Genomic DNA, 25,276 nt, shown 5'->3' with positions numbered 1-25,276 from the left:
ATCCAACTGCGTCCCAGCATCCCTGACCAGAGCTGCCTGTGCCTCGGCAAGGATTTGTCCCGGCCAAGGAGGGCCTCAGTACTCTGCTTTGAAGGGATAGTCCTTGTGGTTTTCAGTTCTGAAAAACAGAAAAACAAATCAAAAATAGAAGCAGAGAATGATTATTATTTTTAAGAGAAACATTCAAAAGATACAGTTTCGTATTTTTAAACTCCCTAGTGTACTGAATTAGTCTTATGATTCACCTCCAAAGGGGCCCATCCTCAGACAGGAGAGAATTATGAGAAGGCTTAATTAACTCCACATGTACATAATAAACGCCTATGCAGGAAGCAATCATGAAATCTGGACATCGCTCTCTGTACTTGGGAAGGAGATAAAGCAGCCGTATTTACATGGGGAATGTAGACAAATGGAGATTCCTGTCCAGGTGGAGGAGGTCAGTCATATCCTGTTCTGATAATTCAAAATCAAACACCTGGAACCAAAAGGAAACATTCATAGGAAATTTAGTTCAGTGGACATTTAGTTGAGCTACGTTAGCTGCAACACCTGTGGGGACGGGACTTTCTGTGGCACCTGGACCAAAAGGCACGTGGGCCCTGACCATCCTGGCCGGCTTAGCCTTGGCTGTTTAGGAATCCTTGGGAAGACAGGTGTGTGTTGCATTTGGCCTATAGTTTTAAGGGACGTTCCAGAAAAGAATTTTTCCCAACATGCAAAGACACACACACACACACACACACACACACACAATCCCAAGAAACAAAAACCAAAAACATTTCTTCTACACTTGGTGAGGGAGACCCTTGGTCCCCGGGACCGCTGATGCTCACAGTATCCACATACGGTGTAATTTTTGTTTCTGTTCCTTCTAAAGCAGTATTCTGAGCTGCCCTCCCCCCTTCTGCCCCTAACACACTTGCGGACTACGACCCTCGCCCGCAGTAAGAGCCGTCCACCCCGGACAGCCATCTCCGAACCCGTAGCTGAGGAGCTGGGGGCAGGGGTGTGCAGAGTGAGGGGAGGGACAGCATGGCCCAGCCTCTACCCGCAGGGGGCCCTCTGCCCGAAGTCTAGCAGAAATCAGGAATCAGTGACAACTGTAGTTCTGCCTGGAGGGAGAACTGGGGCCAGGGGTCGTCTGGGTTAAGAGGAAAGAGTGGACAGCTCGGGGAGGGCCCGACTCGTCAGGGCTGGGGCAGCCTGGGTGCAGCGTCACTGGGTGACACTGGGGCGAGGCGCGGGCGTCTGGCTGGGCGGGCAGCCCCAAGAGAGCTCTGGCCACACCCCTGCCCACTCAGCCCCTCTCCCCACCCCATTCAATCCCGTGTGGGAATTCCCAGCTCCCAGGCTGGGAAGGGCCAGTCTCTGCACCTGAGGCCTCATCCTGCCCCTGGTGTCAAAGCCGCAGAGGACGGGGATGCTGGCTCCGGCGCTCAGCACACCTCCTGCCCCAAGCTAGCGGGTGATGACAAACCCTCCGATGCCGATTTGAAAGGAGGAAACGCTTTCTTGGATATTCTCAAGAATCCACTTTGGGTTGACGGATTTGGGAATCACTATCACATTCCTCTGGATCTGAAATCAGATCAAAATCTGCAGGGGAAAAAAAAGTCTAATATCAGATACAGGGCCTCATCGGAGTCAGAGCTCAGTACTTTCCCTGACGGTTCATGCTATATCGTGCAGTAAAAGTCCAAAAGCCAGGGGCAGCAGGAACTTTTACTATAAGCGCTTTCATTCTAAGTCCTTTAGAAACCAAACTGGCATCTTCTGAGCAGCCCTAGCAGGAGAAGCTTGGGGGACCTGCAGACGCCTTAAGGAGAACTAACGTGTCCGATCCCCAAACAAGGGGACATCGGAGCAAGGACGCAGCGGCCCCAACCTACCTGAGCTGCAGACTTCTTGTGCTGCTGAAAGATCATCTGGATCACAGGGTCTTCCATCAGGTGCACCCCCCTCACTGGGGAAAAGAGCACAGGGGCCACGGGATCAAATGAGTATGCTTCCTTCTTTAGGAAAACCTCAAACTTTCTCCAAATGCAAAATCTAGATGTATTTTTTGTCTGGTCACGATACATGCTCAGCATAGGAAACTTAAATGATGCAGAACAGCTGTCACCCAAATACCACCATCTTAGAGAAACCACTGTTGACATTTCAGTGGAGACAGCTGGACACATTGCTTTTCGCGTATATTTGGTGCTTTTTCTCAAGAACCAGGCAGCAACATCAGAGCGTATGAGGCAGCGGGTCTCTGTGCTTTGCCCCTCTGACATTTAAAGGCTCTCTGACCTCTCTGACCTGTATTGTAGGACATAGAATAGTGTACCATTGATAAATAATTGTTGTTGATGATGATGATTTCAGACAGGTTCACCTCAAACACCAAGAAAAAGTTGAGATTGTGAACCTTCAGTGTAGAGAGTTTGAAGACGGTGACTGAGTTCTGTCCCTCCACCTCTGCCCAGCAGAGGACAGGCCCTCGTCACCCTGGAGAGCCATCTCCCAGGGAACATTATTTAAGCAGTTACTAGGTTTCAAGCACTGCGCTAGAAACAGCCACCACAGTCTACTGAGGGGAGCAGACTGAGTCCATTTCATCTGGCCGTGGGCCCAGGGTTCCAGCTGGCTCCCCTGCCGTGGATGGCTCTCCCCACCTGCTCCCCCAAGGGCTCCACTGCCCGGATTCAGCTGTGGAATACAACCCAGCCTTCTAGGAACTCCCCTGCTGCTGCCAAGTTCAAACACATGTGCCCCATTTCAAGTGGGAAACACACAGGTAATAACAGTGCCACCATTTCAGCCTCCGCTGGACCCCTGACATGTCCCAGGCACCGAGCGAGGGGCTGGGCAGAGTTGCGAGTTAGATGCAGTGCTTGCCCTCGGTGAGCTCTGACAAGTGGAGAGAGTGAGGAGAAAATAGGGACAAGAGAGTGTGACAAGGGCCAAACATGAATAAGGGGAGTCAGGAGGGCTTCCTGGAGGAGGTGTTGCTGAATTGAGCCTTATGTTAGAAATTGGAGTTAACCAGATTGCAAAAAAAGATAAGGTAAAGAGAACAACATATATAAAGGCACAGAGACTAGAAAGAACATGTTCTGTTCCAGGAACCCACGGAGTTTCAAGTGATTAGTGCAGAGAGTGTTTGCAGGAAGAAATGAGGCCAGAAATAGGCAGAGGCCAGATCAGCCAGGACTCGCAGGCCACGCCAACAATTGAAGGAGTTTTAAGCAAGAAAGTGACCTGGTCAAATTGGGGTGCCTCCCTCAGTCTGGCAGGAGTTCAGAGGCTGATCCCCTAACCCGAGAGTTATCACTTGACTAAGGCAAACAGTGAGAGCAGAGAGCAAGAGACCGACTCCAGGTTCTCTGGAAGAATGATCAGTGGATCTTGCTGATGGATTGGATTAGGGGAATCGGAAAGGGGTGATGTCTAGGAGTCTGGTCTGGGTGGCTGAGTGGGTGGAGGCCTGTTGGTTCATGTAGGGCAGGGCAGGTTCTGGGGAAGATGGCATGTGGCGTTTGGCTCCTATGGAGATGGAGGTGTCCGTGAACCATGTCTGTGAACCGTCCCGTCAAGAGGCCCAGGAGAGGACAAGATGCACTGGTCCAGAGCTCTGCAAAGTGCTCGCTTTCAGCTGGGGCAGCCCCTCAAAGCAGCCCCTCCCCCAGCCGGAGGGCCTAGGGAGCTGACAGCCCCCTACCCCTTGCAGGTGCCTGTGGGCCCTCCACACCCCGCCCAGGCCTTCGTTAAACCCTCCGCTAACTCCCCACATTAAACTGGAGGGCGAAGCTATTTCCTGCTTGGGTCTGGACTCAGGACCACTGGCACATCCCTACCTGGAGCCCCCGAGGGGCCGGTAAGCAGTCATGGACACATTTCTCCATTGGCAAAAACTGATCAGGTTCTTCTGAGTCAGGTATGGGTGGCACTCGATCTACAAAGAAAATCACAGCTTACCAGGGAAAACAGTCCACCAGAAAAGGGGTCCTACATGCCTGTCTTGACTCTGTCACTGATGAGCTAGGTGACGCACCTTGAGGGTCTACAGCTGTGAAGTGGAAAGAATAGACTGTGATCCCCGAGACGCCAGCCCGCTGTGAATACCTGTGTCAGAAGCGCTCGAGCCTCACCTGCTGAGTCAGGCCCCCCTCATCACTTTAGGTAAAAACCACGGCCTCCCACTCCCTCTGTGCGTGTGTATCATTACCTGACGTCTTATATGTTGTATTTTCTGCTATTGTCTGTCTGTTGCCACTAGGATGTAAGCTCCACGAAGGCAGGGATTTTGGTACAATTTTGTTTTGTTCACAGACATCTCCTGAACATCTAGAATAAGCTGGGCATACCGAAGGTGCTCAATAAATATCTGCTGAGTGGATGAGTGAAGCTCACAAGGGACAGACACACGCCCCAGCGGCCCCAGTGGACGTTCTGAGAAGCTCGAGAGGAGATTCCTGTCCCCTCCACACTCTGAATTCTCAAACGATCCAGGTCATAAGTGACCGGATGGAGACTCGTTTCAGTGAATCAGGGGGAACCAGGAACGTGCTGGGTGCAGCCATCAGGAGAGACCCTGAAGGAGAAGCATTCCTGGGGGGTCCACAACCCTACTTAGGAAACACACCCTCCAGCTTCCCGAACTGGACGACGTTCTGTTTCTGCTCTGGTGCTGGGTGCTTGCGAGGGCTCACTGGTGGAAACGCCGTGGGCTTTGCCCTTCAAGACCCCACGTGCATCTCTGTATCTGTTACACTTCAGTTAAAAAGTTTACTCATAGAAAAGAAAGGACACGATGCTCTATTCTTTATACCCCCAGATGGGAGACTACCCGAGTGCCCATCAAGTACAGAATGGACAACTGCTCTGCGGTGTGTTCCCACGTGGAGCATCACGTAGGAACAGTGAGAAGAACAGTGACCCGCGGTCACACGTGGGTGTGGAGGATCTAACAGGTGCAACGCTGAGTGAAGGACCAGGACACAAACGAGCATGGAACGTACCATGTTATCCATATAAAGCTCTAAAGCTACTCAATGCTGTTGGAAATCTGAAGAGTGGCTGCCCTTTCTGAAGGAGGGGGGGACATGAAAGGAGCACAGTTGGGGGCCTCTGGGGGGGCTGGTCATGTTTGTTTCCTGATCCACATGCTGGTCAGAGCTGGGCTCAGCTTATGAGACTGTATCAAGCTCTATTCTTACGTGTGCGCTTTTTTGTATGTACCTAACACTTCAACAAAAAGTTTAAAATAAAGTGCTTAAAGGGAGTTCTTTAATTCTCCACCATCCGGGTCTACCCCCAGCACTTCCCACAGGGCCTGCCTCCTAATTGTCCTTCACAAGCCTTTCTCTGTCCCGTCCTGGCCTGCGTCCTAGTTCAGGCCGTCATCACCCCCGTCTCTACGGCTGTTACTGTCGCCTGTCTCCTGCCTCCTGTTCAAACACGTGCTTCTTTCAGCGGCTACAATCACCTCGACACAACACAAGTCTCTCTTACATAGAATACAAGCTCCCTACCTCAAAGCCTTCAGCGGTGCTCCTTTGTCTAAGGGGAAAAGAATAAGCTCCTCAAACGGCATCCAGACTTCCACCGTCTGGCCCATCTGTTTCCCCAGCCTCGCGTCTCTCTGCTGCCTACCATTTTTCGATGTAGGAACGTCAAGCTTCTTATGGGCCCCTGTACCCTGCGCTGTCCCATACGCCGTACCTTTGCTCAAGAGGTCCCCTCTGCCTGTCACGCTGTCCCCAACCCCTTGACCGCACCACTCCCAGCATCTGCACGAAGCTGCAGAAATCCTGTCCCGTCTGGTTCAAGGTGGAGTCATCAGCTCCCGTGAGGAGACCGGAAAACCCCCCCTGTTCTGCTCCCCCCATCTCGTGGCCCAGCCGTGAGCTGCCTGCACCCCGCTCTCTCTGCCAGGGAAGGTCTACCTTGCTGACAATAAACAGGTCCTTCCGCCTCACCATGCCCTCCTTGACCTTGCACTGGATCCCCACTCCAACCTCATTCTCGTTGTACAAGCCCGCGTCTATCGCCACTTTGACCGCCTCCGTCACTTCCCCTGGGGCCGCCTGCAAAACGAGGAACAGAAGTAAGCCACCCACATTCAGGAGAGGCCAACCCTAATTCCCCCTTTGCACTCTAGAATGCACAACCAATGATCCGTAAAAAATGAAGTTACTGAATTGGTACTCCTATCCCTTCGTCCTAAAATTTGGGAATGTCAGAGTCAGAAAGGATTTATAGTTAATCTAAGTTCAAATTCCTTTACTTATTTGTGGAAAACGCTTTAGGTATTTTTAGTGTTTGCAAATAACTGAGCTAGAGGCCGTGCTTCCAGAATGGAACACAGGAATAAATAAATTTAGGATGCATAAAGATGACAGGTGAGCTGCTAGGAGTTACAGGCTCACCCTCTACCCACAAAGACTATCAGCCCAAGTGGGAAGGTAGACACGTGCACACAAAGATAATCCATCACACAGAGCATCTGCCAGACCCAAAGGAACGAGATGGACTCTATCAGGAATGCGGAAGTTCAGAAAAGAAAACGCTCACTGTGAACGGGGTTGTTCTAGCAGGCAAGGGGCCTGGAACCAGGGGAAGAGGCCTGGGACGGCTCACAGGACCATTAAACCCAATGTTCCCAAAGGGCTTCACAGCTCACAAGGCGCTTTCTCACTTGAACTTGACATCACTCCACGAGATGCATTAGTATAATGATCTTCATTTGACGAGAACACATTCAGAGTGGCTGGGAGCTAATGAACTAAGTGTCCACCTCAAAGTTAGAAGAACCACTTATGAAAATAAGAATGAATATCAAAAATCGATAAAGAAGATCAACAAAGCCAGTGGTCAGTTCTTTGAAAAATCTTAATAAAGTAGACAAACTTTTTTGTTGTTGTCCTTTTTTTTTTTTTTTGGCTGCGCTGCACAGCATGTGGGATCTTAGTTCCCCAACCAGGGATTGAACCCGGGCCCCCAGCAGTGGGAGCGTGGAGTCCTAACCACTGGGCCACCAGGGAATTCCCTAAAGTAGACAAACTTTCGACAAGACTGAAGAGACCCATTTTTAAAAAAATGACATGAAAGAAAAGCAGTACATATAGATAAAAATAGAGATTTAAAATCTAAGAAACTATTATCAATGACTAGAAGCCGACAATTTGGAAAAATGAAATAAAATGGAAAAATTCCTAGAAAAACTTAACTCAATAAGAAATAAAGCTCAATTGTCCTATAGTTATTTTTAAAATGAAGCAATTAAAAACAACACACACATAGTTCTACAAAATTTTCAAGTCAGAATTCATCCCACTTTAAAACAAAATCTTTCCGACAAGAGGTAAAGAGGAAATAATTCCAACTCATTCTACCAAACCACAATGAATTAAACTACATCCCTGGCCTCTACGAGTTAAGTTGATAGAAGAAATAATTTAAATAATATTTTGATGAGCAAGGGTAGATCATTCGAATTCCTACTCATCCAATAACTTCCTATGTGACTTCTTAAATGAATATCTTTTTACCAAAGACTAAGTTTTAAAAGAAAGCAAATTTGAAAGGCTATTTAGTTAGTCCTATGTCTAAATCACTGACAGGAATTAGAAAGTCCGAAGTAGAGAAAGGTCCAAAGTACTTCCACTATCAGGTTTTTACACGGGGAAGAAGACAAAGTTTCATTGTTTCTTTTTAAAACCAAGTTGGCAATGACAGCATTTCCTTGTCTCTTTGATAGACATTTCCCCATCTTCCGGTTGGCTGCTGCTCTGATCTGTGAGGTGACTGCCAATCTTCCCGCCCTTATCTAAGCATGACCACCTTTTCTTCTGGGCTTTTCCAGACGTTATTTCTGAATAATTATGATTGGGACTCAATATGAATAAGGACAACCTCCATTTTCAGAAAACCTGATATCTAAATATTCCATCTTTCAAACACAGGAGGAGCCCCGCGGCAGGTGCGGGCGATCAGCTGGGCCTGAGGAGGCTGCGGCAGGTGTCCCGGGGGTGTCCCCGCGGGTGTCCAGGTAGGTGGCCCCTCCACGTCAGGGAGCGCCGAGGAAAGGCGCCGCCCCTCCCCGACCACGGGGCCACCTCACCTTCCAGGTGCCCAGGCCCAGGACAGGTATCTTCCCCATGCTTCAGATCACCTCTGCAGCTGCCGCGCGGCTCCGAGGGACGCCACCGTAATGGGTGCCCGGATTCGCTGGCGGTACCGTGGTGGACACTTCGATTGGCCGGCGGCACCGATGGTGGACACCCTGATTGGCTGGCGACGCGGCCGGTTAGCCAGAAGCGCTCGCGGGCAGTGGACACGCCCACATGGGCGGAGACCGAAGGTAGGGCGTTGGGGAGAGGATGTGCGCACGCGCCGGGTGGGCTTTGCGGTCCAGGAGGGAGGAGGCCCAGCACCCCGTCTCCTAGCAGCACGCCGGCGGCGCACAGCGTCCGGAGCGGAGAAATGCCGGGCTGCTGGGCGGGGACCCAGAGGTTCCCAGGGTCTTCTGGGCCGGGCCATCCCCAGGGCAGCGGGGAGAGGACAGGGTCTGAGGCCTTGTGTTCACCGCTCTGAGCACCTGGGACGAGGGTAGGCTCCCGAGACTCCCACTCCCATGCCAGGGGGCACCAGGATACGGGAGGGAAGACCTGCTTCATCCTCTGCAAATTGATGTGCTTGGGCGGGACCCCGAGGGTTCCACGATTTCATAGAAGAGTGTGTTGGCCTTGGTTCTCTGTTGGTAACCCGCTGTGCTGAGTCCTGTAAATGTTTTCTACCTCCTGGGGCCCTTGGGAGCAGAGGACAGCCTGGGGACCTGGGTAATGCACAACGTGGTAGAGCCCTGGACCGCTCCTCCGGGGGCCAGGGAACAGACCCTCCCTGCAGGAGCCTCCAGTCCTGAGGTGGAAGGGGGCGGAGTCATTGCCTGGGGTGAGGCCTCCTGTCCTCATGGACGTCCCAGGACAGTGGAGGGAAACTGGGAGACATGGAGGATCCAAGGTCCCTCCGATCCCCCCTGGATCCCGCAGGTCCTTCTTCTTTGCCCCCTGGGGCCTGGGAGCCCCACAAAGGTGGGGCTTGCCTTGATGACCCCAAACAAAGGTCTGTTTTAATTTCTGCTTTCCTGTCTGGCGCTGCAGTGCTGCCGGTGACCACCAGGGGGCAGTTGTGCCCACTGTGGTTAACGGAACAACTGGCGCAGGGAAGGACACCAGGGATCTCGTAAGCCTGTGTATCAGGGGACAGAGGGACACACAGGCCGAGATGAGGCACTTGGGGGCCTGATTCTAAATGTGAGAGGTCCTTGGAAAGTTTCATGCCAGAGAAGGGGAGTATCTGAATTTCATTTTAACCCCTCCATGGGAGAGACTAGGGCATAAGGCCAAAAGGGGGGGAAGATTGCGGACCAGAACCCACGCCAGTTTTGAGTTGTATTCCAGCTACGTCCCACCCCTTTCTGTAATCATCCATCTCTGAGTTTGTGCATTAGCCTCGTGTGATATCACGCCTGGGGTGTCATTGGTCTTATCTCTTATAGGCCTGATGACATCCGGAAGCAGATGCTAGAATGATCCCCACTGGAAGGCCCAGTGTGTGTGTGTGTGTGTGTGTGTGTGTGTGTGTGTGTGTTGGGGGTTACAGGCCCAGGGGCTTTGTACTTGAGTGGCCAGGGTCCCAAGGAGTCTGGGCTCCTCCCTTCCTCTACCTCCACCAGTGAGCCCCCTCCTTGGTCAGTTGCAAAATTACTTTTCATATATTTGGGGGAATATCTGAGAAGATTCTTTATAGATATCTTTGGCGTCTTGTTATGGCTGTAGTTTTGCATTTTCCTACTGTTTACCTACATTATTTGAACTGTCCCCCTTCTATCCACCCCAGCATGAAAACAAGTCAGCCCTGAACCTGGAGAACCTGGTGCCTGCCCACCGGAGCACAGCTCCTGTGACCCACCTCCCCTCCACCTGCTGAAACGTCACTGGCACCCAGCAGGTCCCCGGCCTGCCGGTGAAAAGGTAGGTGCTTCTCCCCTCTACAGCACAGCTGTGTGTCTTGGAAATGTCGCTTCACCTCTCTGTTCCTGGGTTTGCTCATGTGATAGCTGGGGTATGACAAGGACCAAACTCATAGGGTTACTGCCAGGACTCAGTGGGACAAGCTACGGGAAATGCCGAGTCCCTCCCTGGCCTGTGGGAAGGACGTGGTGGTTCTTATTTATGATTTTCCTCTCCTCCATGAGGAAGGTTTCTGCTTCAAGCCTCACTTATCCTGTGACCGTGGGCCAGGCTCTCTCCCATTTCTGTCTGTTGGGCGGGGTCCCCTGTTCTGGGTGTAGCCAGAGCAGGGATCCCTGGCGGCTGGCTGGGGGGCCCCAGGTACACTCAGACATCCGAGAAGTTTCATTCTGTCAACAGTACATAAAGTGCCTACTGTGCACAGGCCCTTTTCTAAGCACTTAGCAGAGTTCAGTGAACAGAGTGGACAAAAATCCCTGCCCCCCTGTGCTTGCATTCTGGTCCGGGGTCCACCAGTCCCACTGGACATCAAGGCAGGTAGTGGACACGTGTGACGCCCTCCTGGCCTCCTCTGGATAGGAGTTCCTCTGCCCTCATTGTCAGAAGGAGGACGGACCCCGGGAACAACTAAAGAAGTGAGTGGGCATCAAGGAGAGAACTCCTGTCTCCACACGGTGTGACATTTGGGGGCTGAGGTTGGGGGTTCAGGCAGAACCCTGGATCCCTCACATCTTGTGATTCCCGCTAGAGGGCTGAGGGCTGAGGGCTTTTCCTGCAGGAAGAAAGGAGTCAGAGAGCTGTGGCTGGGGTCCCGGGTCCCCAGGGAGCAGAGGGGAGGCTGGGGGCTCAGAGCCAGTCCCCAGAGAAGATGCATGCACCCACAGCCCAGCCGTGCCTGCCCCTTCCCCGATCTGAGGGCTTAGGACAGAGGTGTGCCGGGTATCCTGATCACACATCGGCCTTGCCGCCCATCCTCCGAGCCCAGCTGCACATGGAGCACCTACTGTGGGCAATGCCCAGAGCAGCGCAGCCCTCCCTGCCCCCCTGGGGTGGATGTTTCAGCGGGGAGGGGACAGACAGAGGGCTGTGCCTGGCTTCCCTGAGGGAGGGAGCGGGTGGTCAGAGTCTCCTGCATGGACACTCTTTGTAGCCCCTGCCTGGCAGCCAAGTGGGGGCGGGCTGCGGTGGGGCTGGCCTCTGGATGGGCAGGGGCTGACACCGGGGCCCACAGGGGCGCCTGTGGAAAGGAAGGAAAGACCAGACCTCTGACTCTGCTGCCCACCCTCTACCTCCAGTACCACCTGCTCCTTCCTGGGCACCTGACTGGACCAGTTTCCGGAGGATTTTTGTCAACCTTTGGCCTAAAGCAGTTTATGGCTTACATGCAGCTCAGCATGCTGGGCTCAGACCTGGAGCCCCAGGCCTACCTTCTTCTGACCCAGCCGGGGGACCAGGAGCCCAGGAGGCAGAGCCGAGCCCAGGGTGAGGAGGCCAGGGGTGGGCGCACATGAGCATAGGAGGAGGGGTCCCTACGGGCCACTCAGGGCGGAGCCCCCAGGGGCCGCTGTCCAACCAGGAGCAAAGACTGGCCTGGGACCCCCCTCAGCCTGGGAAGACTTCCTCCTGTGGGCTCTTGGGCTCTGACTCCTCTGGAAAGCACCGGGATGTGTGGTCTTTGGAAGGCGCATGGGAGCGCAGTCACGCCGGTGACCTTTTCTCCTCTTGCAGCTCCACTGCCCTCCCGTGGTGAGGCTGGCTCCAGCGCCAGCTGCTGTACTATCTCAAGACCTCGATCCAGCTGCATCACTGCAGTGCCAGAGCCAGCTCCAGAGAGGCCCAGCAAAAACAAGGCAAACGTCACTGGTAGAAAGACAACTGAACCTGGGAAAGCATTCCTCAGAACCCAAAGCCAGAGGAAGGTAAGCATCCCTGTGGTACCAAAAACTCTCAAAAGTCAATGTATTAAAAAAGGTACAGAGAACAAACACATGCAGTTCAAACGAGAAGTGATGCACGTGGCCGTAAGCAGCAGAGATGCTCGCCTCCCTGCTCTGGACGCACACAAATGTCCTCACCGCCAAGGAGCACTGGGTACCATCACTGGTGGGTGTTTATTTCTGGTGACAGTGTGAGGGAGCAGAGGCCCCATCAGCTGCCCTGGAGGGGCGCCCCTCTCCGGAGAAGAGCTTTCAGGACCCGTCAAAGTCCCACAGGTGTATACCTTTACTAGCGGTAATTTATCCAAAAGAAATTCTTGCACAATATTTCAAAGATTCATTGATACGACTACTCATCAGGGCCTACACAGACTCTCCATCGCAGGCCGTGCCCTGGTCCTGGCCCCATCCCCGCCCCCGCCCCTCCTGCATCTTAATGCAGCTTCTGAGCTGAGCACCCAGCCCCGCTGTCCAGGACACCGGAGGGCACGGCCTGCCTGCTCCCTCTCCCCCGAGGCATCCATCCAGGGCATGTTCTCAGCTGCAACAGCAGGACCCTTGAGCTCCTATGAGCAGAGGAGGCCTTCACAGAGCACGGGGGTGGGTGGGGGCCTCAGGGAAGCTGCTGGAAGGTCAGAGCATCAGGCTGGGGGCTTTGGAGACGGAGCACTGCTCAGACTGCATCTCAGGCTCCACAGGAGTGCGGGCTGCCACCCCGAGCCCGAGCATCAGTCACACGCAGCTCTGCCTGGCGGGGAGGAGCCGGAGAGCCTCACCTGCCTCAAAGTGGGTTGCGGGCAGGAGGGCCCACATGGTCTGAGGCTGTCGGATGAAGCCACAGCCACTTGTGTCTTGTCTGCCCAGACTTGGAGCCCCCCCAAGCAGACAGCGCCGGTCCTCAAGGGGGGAACTCGCCAGGCCCACCCTGGAGGAAGGGGAGGGAAGACCCTGACTGTATGGTGAGCGGGTGAGGGCAGAGAGCAGGGATGCGTGATGGCCGCGTGGCTGGGGCGGTGCCACCTGGTGGTCGAGGCACAGGCTCTGAGGCCAGACAGACCCCGTCACCGGGGAAGGTGTTGCTATTCGAGACACAGTTTGCTCGTCTGTGAAGTGGGGCCAGCAGTGGCCTTCTAAGGTGATATGGAGACAGGCTCAGCGCGACTGCACTTGGGCGCCCCCATATGTGCTCAGTGACAAGGACCTGACAAAGGGCCACCTGGAAAGAGTGCCCATCCCCGTGGGAGGCACATTCTTGGGGGCTGCAGGTGCACTGTGAACTACTGTAGCTGTCCCTCACGTGTGACAAGAGGCCTCAAGGTGCCTGTCCCCTGTGCCCCAAGAACAGGACCCTGGGAAAAAGCAAAGCAGCGATTTTCCCAAGGACATCTCAGCAGTGGTGTCTGGAGCACAGGAGGCCTGGGATGTATCTTGGAAAAGGACAGTGAATGATCGTAAGCTCAGCCAGGCGGTGACTGACTCCCGTTGCTGCTTCCTCAGTGTGATTTCATTGCCTGAGCAGAATAACACATCCCCCAGTACCTGGCAAGCAGCTGTTGATCTGGGAAATGCCTCTTCCTCCATACCTGCTAGGAAAGACCACCAGAATCAGGGCCGGCCAGCAGAACTCATTCATGTCCTGCCTCAGGCTGTATCAGGTCTCCAGCCCGATGTCACGGTTTTTTCCCTTCATTCTCTTAGAGTGTTGCATTGATTGGTTTTTGCATGTTAACCCATCCTTAGAAGGTCCTACCTCACTGTGCTTGTAGCACTCCTGAGTATCTGTATGTGGGCCTCTGGATGGAATCTGTACTTTCTACCGTTCCATTTGTCCGTCCTGCACCACGACCGCACTGCCTTGTTCACTGTTGCTGAATTAAAAGTCTGGATATCTAGTATTGTATGTCCTCCAACTTTCTTCTTCAAGATTATTCTGACTATTCTTGGCCCTTTGTATTTCTGTATATATTTTGAAATTAGCTCATCAGTTTCCACAAAGAGATTTCTGCTGAGGCATTTTATAGAGATGGTACTGAATCTATAAGTCAAATTGGGGGAGAACTGACATTTTAACATTGTACCAAGGGAAAAGACACCGTAACCTAAAAAGGAAAAAGTGATAATCTGGGAAGAAATATTTGCAACTTATATCTCAGGCAAAGGGCCTAACTGCCTCTATTAATAAAGAGACCCTAGAAACTGGTAAGAAAGAGAAGAGCTGCAATATAAAAATGGGCAAAAGACATTATCATACACTCCAAAGAAAACAAATATAGCTCTAAACGCTTGAAATATGCTCAGGTTCCTATGACAAAATTACTAAATCCAGAAGATTGAAGGTATACTCTGAAGCTGCTGTAGAAATAGTACTTTTATTCATTGTTGATGGGAATGCAAGTTGCCTTCCAACAGAGGCAGTGGAGCTCTATCTATACACAATTACAAATGTATTTACCCTTTGACTCAACAATCACAGTTCAGGGAATTTACCCCATGGAAACACCTCTACACTTGGCATATGTACACAGTTATTCATTGCAGCCTTCTTCACATGAGCAAAAGATTGGAAATAACCCGATTTCCTCCATTAGTGACCTGGTTGGTCATGTTTTCATATGCTTACTGGCCAGTTGTATATCTTCTGTGGAGAAATGTGTATTCAAGTCCTTCCCTCACTTTAAATTGGATTGCTTTTGTTGTTGAATTATAAGAATTTTTTATTTATTCTGGATACATGACCCTTATCATATTTTGTGATTTGCAAATATTTTTCTCCCATTCAGTGGGTTGTCTCCAATCTCTTGAGAATGTCCTTGCATGCAAAAAAGTTTTAAATTTTGATGAAGCTCAATTTATCAGTCTTTTGCTGCTTTTGCCTTTGGTGTCATATATAAGAAACCATTGCCAAATCAATGGTCATGAAGATTTGTCTTTATGTTTTTTTCTGAGAGTACTATTCTTTTATCTCCTAAATTTAGCTTTTTGAGTCACTTTAATTTTTTTGTATGGTGTTAGGTAACACCCCAACTTCACTCTTTTTTTTTTTTTTTAATTAATTAATTTATTTATTTATTTTTGGCTGTGTTGGGTCTTCGTTTCTGTGCGAGGGCTTTCTCCCGTTGTGGAGAGCGGGGGCCACTCTTCATCGCGGTGCGCGGGCCTCTCACTGTTGCGGCCTCTCTTGTTGCGGAGCACAGGCTCCAGATGCGCAGGCTCAGTAGTTGTGGCTCACGGGCTTAGTTGCTCCGCGGCATGTGGGATCTTCCCAGACCAGGGCTCGAACCCGTGTCGCCTGCATTGGCAAGCAGATTCTTAACCACTGCGCCACCAGGGAAGCCCCAACTTCACTCTTTTGCATGTGGATATCCAGTTTTCACAGCACCATTTGTTGAAAAGACTGTGTCTCATTTAATGATCCTGCTACACCTCTGGAAAGTCAATTGACTATACGTGTATAGATTTATTTCTTGACTTTTAATTTTATTCCATCGACCTGTTTGTGTTAATCTTTCAAAGCACTGCTGAAAATGTTTACTGGTTCTAACAGGTTATTTTTTGCTGTTTGTTTTTATTCCTTAGGATTTTCTATGTAGAAGCTCAACAGAGATACTTTTCCCTTCCTTTCCAATTTTGGTGTCTTATTTGTCTTATGTAATTGCTCTGACCTAACTTCCATTACCATGTTGAAGTGATGGGAGCAGGCATTCTTTCTTTCTTCTGATCTCAGGGAGAAAACTTTAGGTCTTTCATCAATGAGTATTATGGTAGGTTTGAGTTTTTCATAAATAATCCTTGTCATGTTGAGAAAGTCATCTTCTATTTTATTGAGCTCTCTTATCATGAAAGGATCTTGTATTTTGTCACATGCTTTTTTTGCATCAATTGAAATGATCATGTAGTTTTATTCCTTCATTCTACTGACATGGAGTATTATGTTGATAGTTTTAACCATCTTGAACAATGCTTTCATTCCTTGAATAAACTGCATTTATCATGATGTATATTCCTTTCAATATACTGCTTAATTCTGTTTGCTATTATTTTGTTAAGGATTTTTGCATTTCTATTCATAATGGATTTTGGCCTGTAGTTTCCTTTCTTGTGAGGTCTTTGTCTTTGGTATCAGGGTAGATTGCAGGCATCAAAGATTGTTTCTTCCTCGTGTATATATATATATTTTTTGGTAGTATCTGAGAATGATTGGCATCATATCTTCTTATATATTTGGGATAGTTCACCAGGGAAGTGATCTGATTCCCTGCTTTTCTTGGTTGAGAACTTTCTGATAACTGACTCAATCTTGTTACTCAGGATCACCCCCTCTTTAGAGTTTCCATTTCTTCTTGAGTCAGTTTTGGTAGTTTGCCAGCTTCTAGTAATTTGTCCATTTCCTCAAGCTTAACCAATTTCTTAGCCTACAATTTTTCCTAGTGCTCTCTTACAATCCGTTTTCTTTATGCAGAGTCATTAGTAATGTCCCACTGTCATTTCTGTTTTTGTTATTTGAGTCTTCTCTCTTTTTAAAGTCAATCTAGCTAAACATTTGCCAATTTTGTGAATCTTCTCAAGAAGGAACTTGAATTCATTGTTTTTCTCAAGTGTTCATCTGTTCTCTATTCCATTTATCTTGCTCTAATCCTTATTATTTCCTTCCTCCTGCTAATTCTAGGTTTACTTTCCTCTTCTTTTTCTAGGTCACCAAGGTCATCTTCTAACCAGCTTGGCACTGGCAGGCACTGAGCTGTGCTCCTCAGGGTCTGGGTGGTCAGACAGGTAAGTACTTGCAGCCTGTAGCAGACTGAGCTACCTGGGCATTTTCTGCCCCACTACCAGCCCAAGCTACTCTCAGATTCCACTTTTACCCTGAAATTCTCTTGCTGTTGAGAATATATACGGTGTCGTATACGAGAAATGAGTAGTCTATAGGCTGACTTACCTCCATAGACCACTCACAGCCTTGGACGCCTTCTGTTCTCTGGGATCCAAAGACCAGCTCAGTTTTGCCAAGGAGCACTGCCATGGGTGTGGAGGTGTGTGTGCCCACCACCATCACTGTCCTCGAGGACTTCCCTCGTGTCTCCCTGGGGGTGGGTCACTGCCACCTGTGCCCACAGGCACCCCAGAGCACCACTCCTGCGTGGCTCTGACCACTGCAAAGCCAGCCGTCCATTCAGCTACAAGGGCCCCATCAAAGAGCCAGGACCAACAGCAACTCCAAGTCCGCAGGACCCCAGGACCCCAAGTCCTGTGAACATTACAGACGCAGCCCTCCCTCAGCAGAGAGTTCAGTGAGCACTCTGGCAGCTCCTTTGGCTCCGAAGTGAAGGGGATCAACATGAGCTTTGTCTTCGAGTCCTCCGATGGCCAAGAAAAGAAGCTGAGCACCCGCCTCTTCTCCCTGACAGCACTTCTGCAGCCCCTCTCAGTGCTCCCCAATCTGTACCCACAAAAGGAACCAGGAAGCCCCCAAAGCTGCACCCTGGCATGTGACGCCCTGCAGAGTCCAGGGCTACTGCTGCCCTTGCCATCCCCCACTGTTCTGGGAGTCGACCTCCTCAAAGTCCCCCCAAATCCACAGCATTAGCTCAGCTTCCAGCAGCATCTGCTTTTCCGTGTGGTTGCCTGTGACTGTCCCACGCAGCCAGCAGCCCTGTGTCTCGGGTCTGCAGGCACAGCTCCAGCAGGCAGGCGATGCTTCTCCGTGCCCGTCAGCCTGGAGGAGGACAACATGCACAAGAGCACCTGGTCGTCTGAACGGGTGGGGCGTGGTCCCCGCGCTCAGACCTCTCTGGGCATAGACCTCTCCTGAACAGGTGCCCTTCAAGCAGCACAGCCAGACCCAGGGGGAGGCATGCCGGCGCTCCGCTGCACCTGAGGACACAGAGGCGGTCTCCTTAGCCCTGGGTGGCTCCTGGGGATCCATGCTCATTAAGCTCGCTCCAGGTCTAAGATGCTGTGGCTCTGGTCGGACCACCTGGATTGTGTCTCCTGCCCACCCCCAACCTGCAGTGGCCCCTGACTCCTTGCTTGGCGCTCAGAGCCCTATGTGTTCGGATCCAGAGGACTTCCCCAGGGTGAACCGTCACCCTCCCTCCCTTCAGCCTCCCTAGAGCCTTCTTCACCCATGGACCCCACCACCCTTGCCTCCTCACAGCCCCAGCCTGCAGTGCCCCTCCCTATACTCCCCCATCCACAGTGGACTCACCTCTAAGCCTGGGCTCAGGGGCCACGTCTTGGGCTCCTGGGCACAGCATGGCCTTTGGGGTCAGATTGACCTGGGGCCAGTCACAGCCCCGTGACAAGCAATCTTCGTGGTGACTTCTCAGAGTCTCACTTTGGCTGGGCTTGGTCACTTAGAGCTGAGTGACCCTGAGCATCCATGCCATGGCTCATCTATAAATTTGGGTGAGCTCACTGAGTGCCCAGGAGGGGCTCCCTAATAACAGGAATTACCCCCAACACTCACTCGGCCCTCCCTGTGGGGCCACCTCCTCTGGGGGCTCCCTCCAGCCGCTGCTACACCAGCCAGGGCCGCAGCCAGGGCCAGGCTGTACCCGGTGCGTGTCCCGGGGTCCTGCCAGAGAAGGCAGGGAGAGGCGGGTGTGGAGGAGGAGGGGCAGGGGCGGCCTGCCCTTCTCCTGCCCAGGCCCGTGTCTACGCTACCTCTAGGCCCCCTGACCCAGCCGTGCACCTCGCTGGCCTCGGGGAGGAGTCTCGGGACCAGGACAGCAGGTTGTGTATGGGGGGTATTCCGTGACTTTCATGTTCCTAGGTCTCCAGCCAGCCTGACCGGAGTAGGGTGGCCCGGGGGTCCCAGGGGTCATGGGGTCACAGAGCAGCGGACGTTGGGGCCGTGCGATAACAGCCGGGCTGGGAGCCGTTGGTGCCCTGAGCTCACGCGCTCAGTGCACCATCGGCTGATGCTGATGTTGGGTCTCGTGCCCGCGCTGCCCGGGGTCTGCGTGTGCACCGGGAGGTGGACTTGGACGCTAGGCCGGCAGCCCCGCGCTGAGTCCTCATGTGGGAGGGAGGCCCCTGCACCCCTGAGCGCATCCTGCTGCACCCACCCGGGGGCGTGGGGGCCAGGAGCCCAGGCCGTGTCCACACCGAGTGGGGCTCCCACAGTTCCGTGTCCATCCCCTCCTGGGACAATCTGGGGAATCTGAGAGCAGGAGAGTCAGGGACTGGCCCAGGGCCCGAGAGGTGGGCCCAGTCCAGAGGAGAAGGGAGGGTTCAGTACCCCGAGGCCAGGGTTTGCTTTGGGAATGAGAGCCCCTAGGATCCTGAGGGACCCCCTGCACACCTCTCCCACGTGGGGCCCTTTCCTCTGTGCTTCCCCACTTGGGCACAGGTGTGGCGCATGCGCGACCTCATGTTTTCTCCCCATCCATCTACTATGCTTGGTATGCAGAGTACATTTTTGTAGTACAGTATATGAGAAACTTAGCAGTGTTACCTGTGGAATGGAGCAATGAGGTAGATGACATAATTTAAAACATTCTGGATGTTGTGAGATTATTTTTATAATACACATGGCTTTTTTAATTTTCAAAAATAGTTTATACATTGAAGCAATGTGAGAAAAGGCACTTTTAATGTTTCTTTCAACAGGCAAAAAATGTAGGGCTAATTTTTTGTTTTAAAAGACGTCATTTTAGAAGTAATTATTTTATTGCTGATTGTCTATAGTTGCAGAGAAAAATTCACAAATTGTAAATTAAGTAGATTACTATTTAGAATGTGCTTCACCTGAGCTTGGGAAATATTTTGTGACTCTGTAGAGATGGGTTTGTTTATTTCGGAAATATAACTGAGGAAAAACAACTGTATGATAAAAAATAGTTACCTTTTAATTGAGAATAGTTACGTATTAGTTACCTATTAGTATTCCTTCTAATACAGAACTTCAATCTTGTTGAACGGTATGAGGACTTCGTTTGGTTCTCCTGCCCTCTAGTGGTCATTTATCAAAATGCAGAGAAGCTTGTATTAGGTGAACCCCCTGAAATTATACAACCCAGGTGTGGGGATCAGGTTGGGAATTTTGGAGATTAGAGGAACCTGAGAAATTTTCTGACTTGATTTCCTCATCTTTGCAACATAAACACCATGTGTCGATTACATATTCCCTTGAGATTACTGATATAAAATTCAATTCTGGCATCTCTTGACTATTTGACTTAGTAAATTATCCAAAGCTACCGTTATTTTCTGTAATTTTTTTACATATATGGTATAATCATAGATCTTATCGCTATTGCATAAAGGTTGTTTTGCAAGTGAATAAACACTTTAAAATGTACTTACACTGTTTCCTACTATTAGGTAAGTCCATTATATACTGTATTTTTTATTCCTCATAACTACCCCATACACTTTGTGAAGTACACGCTATAATATTCTGATTTCATGAAGAAATAAAGTGATACTGAGGGGGGCTGATAAGACTGAGGAAGTGGTACACCCCGGGCCTGAAAGACTGAATTTTGTGCCATGACTTTCTTTCTTCTAAAAATCCATATAATTAATTTTGAATTGGTTTAAAATTATTTAACCAGAATAAGTTGGTCATGTTTTAACATATTAGTATGTTTAAAGCAACATTTGTGTATCACATTCTTTAATATGCTAATGTATGCCAGCCTCAAAGACCTAGGTTCTTCTATAAAGTTTAAGAACCAGGCCCCATGATTTTAGAGAAGGTGAGTTTTTAGAAAGTCTAAAAAGAGGTTTTCCATTTTAACTGAAGAATTTAGAAGCAAAAACTAGAGCTTTGTGTCCCTTTTCATGGTAGATAGCAAAGAGATGCTTGTGGGCTAAGAAAGTGCACCCTGGGGAAGAGTTACATGGTACGGAATTAAGAGTATGATTTCAGATAAGAAGGATAATTAACTTCAAAAAGATTTTTCATTGCTATGGAACTCCAGACTAAAAATTTTTAAGTCCTTTGCTTAAAATAGCTTCACTACAAAGTCCTTTGGGCATGCCTCTGATAGCCAGGTCTAGGTCAGATCATTTCTGATTAAGCCATTTGGCATCTAGACACGTCACCCTGGTCATTGTAGCCAGTAATGACTTTCCCTCCCCTGAATTTCTACATCTCGTTTATGCTGCTCATACATATGACTTCACAGATCGGAACAATGGGACAATCCTTAAGAACAAAAGAAAGACAATCATCCTATATAAGAAGAGTTAAGCCCATAAAATCCACATATAATGAATTAGGTTAGCGGCTTATAAAATAACCAGAGATGCATCTGGATGTGTGCGACTTCACAGGATCAAAGTGACTGCAGTGAAGTTTTAGGGAAGCAGAACAGACTAAGCTATAAATAGGAAAGCGCAAATGTGGGGCCAGTTGTACTGTGTCTTGTGTGAAGAGTGTTTAAAATATTAATGTAACTGTTTTGATGTTAATTTAATAATAATAGCTATGTCAAATATTTAAAACCCATTTGTTGTAAGTATTAATTCAAGCAATTCTCACCCCCACCCCCAGGAGATGGGTATTCTTGTTAACCACACATTCATGTTGAATAAACTGAGGCACAGATGAAGTTAAGTAACTTCCAGGATTTCAATCTAGTAACTGATGGAGCAGGAGTCATTTCTGGACTCTAGGGTCAGCACACATAAATACCCCATTATACTGCCTCATTTAAGATGGTCTACCCCTGTGATGGTTCATTTATGTGTCAACTTGACTGGTCCACGGGGTGCACAGATATTTGATCAAATATTATTCTGGGTGTTTCTGGATGAGATTAACATTTTAATTGTAGAGTAAAGCAGATTGTCCTCCCTAATGTGGACAGGGCTTATCCAATCAGTTTGGAAGCCTGAATAAAACAAAAAGGTTGACTCTCCCCTGAAAAGGCCATCCTCCTGCTGGATGGCCTTTGAGCTGGGACAATGGTCTTCATCTACCTTCAGACTTGGACTCAGACTGGAATTTATACCATCTTGGTCCTCAGGCCTTTAGATTCAAACTGAATTACACCATCGGCTCTCCTGAGTGTCTGGCTTGTTGACTGTTGATTTTGGAACTCCTCAGCCTCCATAATCGTATGAGCCAATTCCTTATAATAATGATTATATATGTATACGTATAAAACACACATATATAAAACCCTCATGTGCTATAAGCTCCCCAAAATGAGGAAATGTATGTTATTTTTCCACTATACATTCAGGACCTGTTACAATTCTGCTGCAGTGCAGGCTTCCCAAATTAAGCATGTGTTATTGGAGAGAAGTGCCCACAGAGCAAGGATTTGCTCTTATTCTCTTCACAAAGCACTGTCTGGGAAACAAAGGGACCAAAGCTTGGGGGAGAGGAAGCATTCTTTCATTTATTCATCAGTCACTTACTGTGTATGTAGTATGAAACAGATCTATCTTGTGCTGGGTGAAAAAATACAGAGATAAAATATACAATTACTGCCCTCACGGGCCTCACACTTCTTTGGATGACAAGTAAAACCTAAGCGGATAAAATCCTAATTAACAGGGTGACTTCCACATTAATCTGAAATGGGTATGGACCTAATAACGCAGTTTCAAAATGTATAAATCCAAAGCTGATAGAACTGAAAAGGGAAAGAGCTCCACAACCATGGAGATTTCAATATGCTGCTAAGTAACGGACAGAATGAGCACACAGAAAATCAGTAAGAATAGAGAAGCGCTGCACCCAAACAAAGCAGAAGGCCCATTATTTTCAGAAGCACCGTTACATTCACCAAAAGAGACCGTATGCCGGCCCATAAAACGAGTTTGGGTGTGTTTAAAAGGACTGAAATCGTACAACATCCGCATTTCTCCTGGCCGCAAAGCCTCTTCTCCGGGTGCAAGTGGAGAGAACTGGGAAGGTGACAGGCAGCGACTGTTTGCAAGTATTCGGAGCTGCGCTAAACCAGCGAGAGATTGTGAGAGCATGAGAGATTGTGGAGGAGGAATAACGCACAGGACTCGACTCCTTGCCGTGACGGTGCGGAACAAGAGGTCTTATCGTTCAGGATTCGTCCCCCGGTTTCTGGCGTGGGTAATTGGACGAATGGTGATCCATTTCCCAATTAAAAAAAATAGAAGACAGGCCCCCTCCATTCTTCTCTTCCTGCAACAAAAATGATTGCTCTACCACCCTTCCTTCTGAAGTCCCGCCCTTTTACATGCCCGCCCCGGAGAGTAATCGGAAGACCAAATACTGCCGCAAAGAGCGACGCCACATTCCAAGGAGCGGAAGTAGATTTCCCGGAAAGCCGTAAAGCGCGCCCCTCTTCCGGTTAACAACAGCCGTACCGACCGTCCTCGCCGGCCGTCCTCCGGTAAGCGCCTCTGCCGGGCTCTCTGTAATTCAATTTTCTCTTCCATTCCGGGCACTTCCTTGTCGTCGCCCTCTTCACCTTGGATCATGTTCAAGAAATTTGATGAAAAAGAAAATGTGTCCAACTGCATCCAGTTGAAAACTTCCGTTATTAAGGGTATTAAGAACCAGTTGATAGAGCAATTTCCTGGTATCGATCCGTGGCTGAATCAAATCATGCCTAAGAAGGATCCGGTCAAAATAGTGCGATGCCACGAACACATAGAAATCCTCACGGTAAACGGGGAGTTACTATTTTTTAGACAAAGAGAAGGGCCTTTTTATCCAACGCTAAGGCTGCTTCACAAATACCCTTTCATCCTGCCCCGCCAGCAGGTTGATAAAGGAGCCATCAAGTTTGTGCTCAGTGGAGCCAATATCATGTGTCCGGGCCTGACCTCTCCCGGAGCTAAGCTTTACCCCGCCGCGGTGGACACGGTGGTCGCAATCATGGCAGAAGGAAAACAGCACGCCCTGTGTGTGGGAGTCATGAAGATGTCTGCAGAGGAAATCGAGAAAGTCAACAAAGGAATCGGAATCGAAAATATCCATTATTTAAATGACGGGCTGTGGCACATGAAGACGTATAAATGAGCCTCAGAAGAAATGCGCCTGGGCTAAACATGGACCTCGTGCAGTACCTGCTTGTGTGTGACGGCATGAAGACGGCACCTCTGTGGTTAGCAATTAAACAGATGCTAAAAACCGGAAATAGACGAAGTAAAGCTTTGGAACGAATCCATATGTCTGTGCATGTGTCATTGTGTGTGTGTCTGTGTGAGTGTGTATGCCTGTGGATATGTGAGGGTGTGTGTGTGTGTTTGTGTGTGTTTACAGGGGAGTGATTAGATTTGCTGTCTTGTCTGTTTAAGCAGATATCAGTTCAAACAGGTAAATTATCTTTTAGAAAAATAGATTTCAAAGTCAAGAGTGTGCAGTTGCTAGATGGACCCAAGTTGGGAGAAGAAAATGACTGGAGAGAGACCCTAAACAACTCTATTCATATGACCGTTTAAGGGATGAGTACTAGAAACAGAAAACCCGGTAAAAAGTACACAGCGGTCATTATTGGTTGTCCACCCAACAAAGTAGCCCCCTCCCTCCTTGGTGGCATAGCTCTGTCCATCCCTTTTCTACACGAGTCTGGAAAATGCTGATTAGTCAAGGCCTATCACGGTGGTCTGTTTCCCTATGAGATGGATTCATTTGTAGGTGGGCGTGCGGCCTAAGGCCAAGGAGGATCTTCTGTTTAGGAACCCATGGGAAAATGAGGGTCCTTCCTCCCATGGTTTTGAGTCATTTATAGGTGGGACCACTAAAAGAAAGATGCATGGGGAGAAACTCTCCCTACTTTGGATGGACATTGGCATATGATTTTGCTCTTGCCAAACACACACACAAAAACCCTTGATTAGCATAAAGTCTGAATAAAGCTGAAAATAGAAAAGAGTGCCCTTGGTGATCTATGAACCAATGATTAATCAACTATGCAGATTCCATATATTGGGACCTCTTAAGGGGTGTGACTAAGTTCTGTGAAATAATAAAATTTTCTTATAGATTACTTCATTTGTACTTGAGTTTTCTGAAATTTAAAGCTAAAGAGAACTCAGTTTTTATAGAGTGGCATCATAGACACCCAACTGAAAAATATCTTAAACAGGGATTAAAATAGGTCAGCTGAAAGTTCATCAGTGACTTTCACATGAGCAGTTTCAGTGAAATTCATATGAAAGCAAGATAAGTTGCAGTAGATCTGGGGGTGGATGGGGAGTGAGAAGGTTAAGGTGTGGGAGTTTACACTTCATGTTATTATTTACAGAATTTTGGGAATTAAAAGGTGGGTGAAAGGAAGGTCATAGTTAAGATAGTCTGTTTTGGAGTTTATATTATTTTGCTGTTGTTATTTTAATTGTTTTTGTTTTTTTCTTTCTTGTGGCATGTTTGTT

The 25,276-nt window shown here is 49.3% G+C and overlaps 3 protein-coding genes across 6 annotated transcripts; 2 read left to right on the top strand and 1 right to left on the bottom strand.

Moving 5' to 3' along the window:
* On the bottom strand, positions 1-8,199 carry AKR1E2 (aldo-keto reductase family 1 member E2). The gene is given in 7 exon segments (XM_068559590.1): positions 1-118; positions 396-478; positions 1,510-1,599; positions 1,893-1,962; positions 3,846-3,943; positions 5,937-6,077; positions 8,114-8,199. Coding segments are annotated over 7 exon segments (564 nt in total). The 5' UTR covers positions 8,153-8,199; the 3' UTR covers positions 1-75.
* A 195-nt stretch (positions 8,200-8,394) lies between these two features.
* LOC137774456 (ral guanine nucleotide dissociation stimulator-like) lies at positions 8,395-20,160 on the top strand. Of its 2 annotated transcripts, XM_068559580.1 has the most exons (5): positions 8,395-8,601; positions 9,892-10,025; positions 11,321-11,507; positions 11,754-11,944; positions 16,654-20,160. In XM_068559580.1, exons 3-5 carry the CDS (start codon positions 11,399-11,401, stop codon positions 16,672-16,674), a joined length of 321 nt encoding a protein of 106 aa, XP_068415681.1. In that variant the 5' UTR covers positions 8,395-8,601; positions 9,892-10,025; positions 11,321-11,398; the 3' UTR covers positions 16,675-20,160. The 2 variants fall into 2 exon arrangements, 1 of the variants encoding a protein (XP_068415681.1); XR_011075901.1 differs by lacking the exon at positions 11,321-11,507.
* A 3,023-nt stretch (positions 20,161-23,183) lies between these two features.
* On the top strand, positions 23,184-24,065 carry LOC137774420 (malignant T-cell-amplified sequence 1-like). Of its 3 annotated transcripts, none has more exons than XM_068559579.1 (2): positions 23,184-23,564; positions 23,664-24,065. In XM_068559579.1, exons 1-2 carry the CDS (start codon positions 23,376-23,378, stop codon positions 23,919-23,921), a joined length of 447 nt encoding a protein of 148 aa, XP_068415680.1. In that variant the 5' UTR covers positions 23,184-23,375; the 3' UTR covers positions 23,922-24,065. The 3 variants fall into 3 exon arrangements, with proteins under 3 accessions (XP_068415680.1, XP_068415679.1, XP_068415678.1); XM_068559578.1 differs by having other exon boundaries at positions 23,661-24,065; XM_068559577.1 differs by having other exon boundaries at positions 23,194-24,065.
* Positions 24,066-25,276: the final 1,211 nt, after the last annotated feature.

This window comes from Eschrichtius robustus, chromosome 1, assembly GCF_028021215.1.
Source record: "Eschrichtius robustus isolate mEscRob2 chromosome 1, mEscRob2.pri, whole genome shotgun sequence".
Classification (NCBI taxonomy): domain Eukaryota; kingdom Metazoa; phylum Chordata; class Mammalia; order Artiodactyla; family Eschrichtiidae; genus Eschrichtius; species Eschrichtius robustus.
This window is presented reverse-complemented; position numbering and strand designations above follow the sequence as displayed.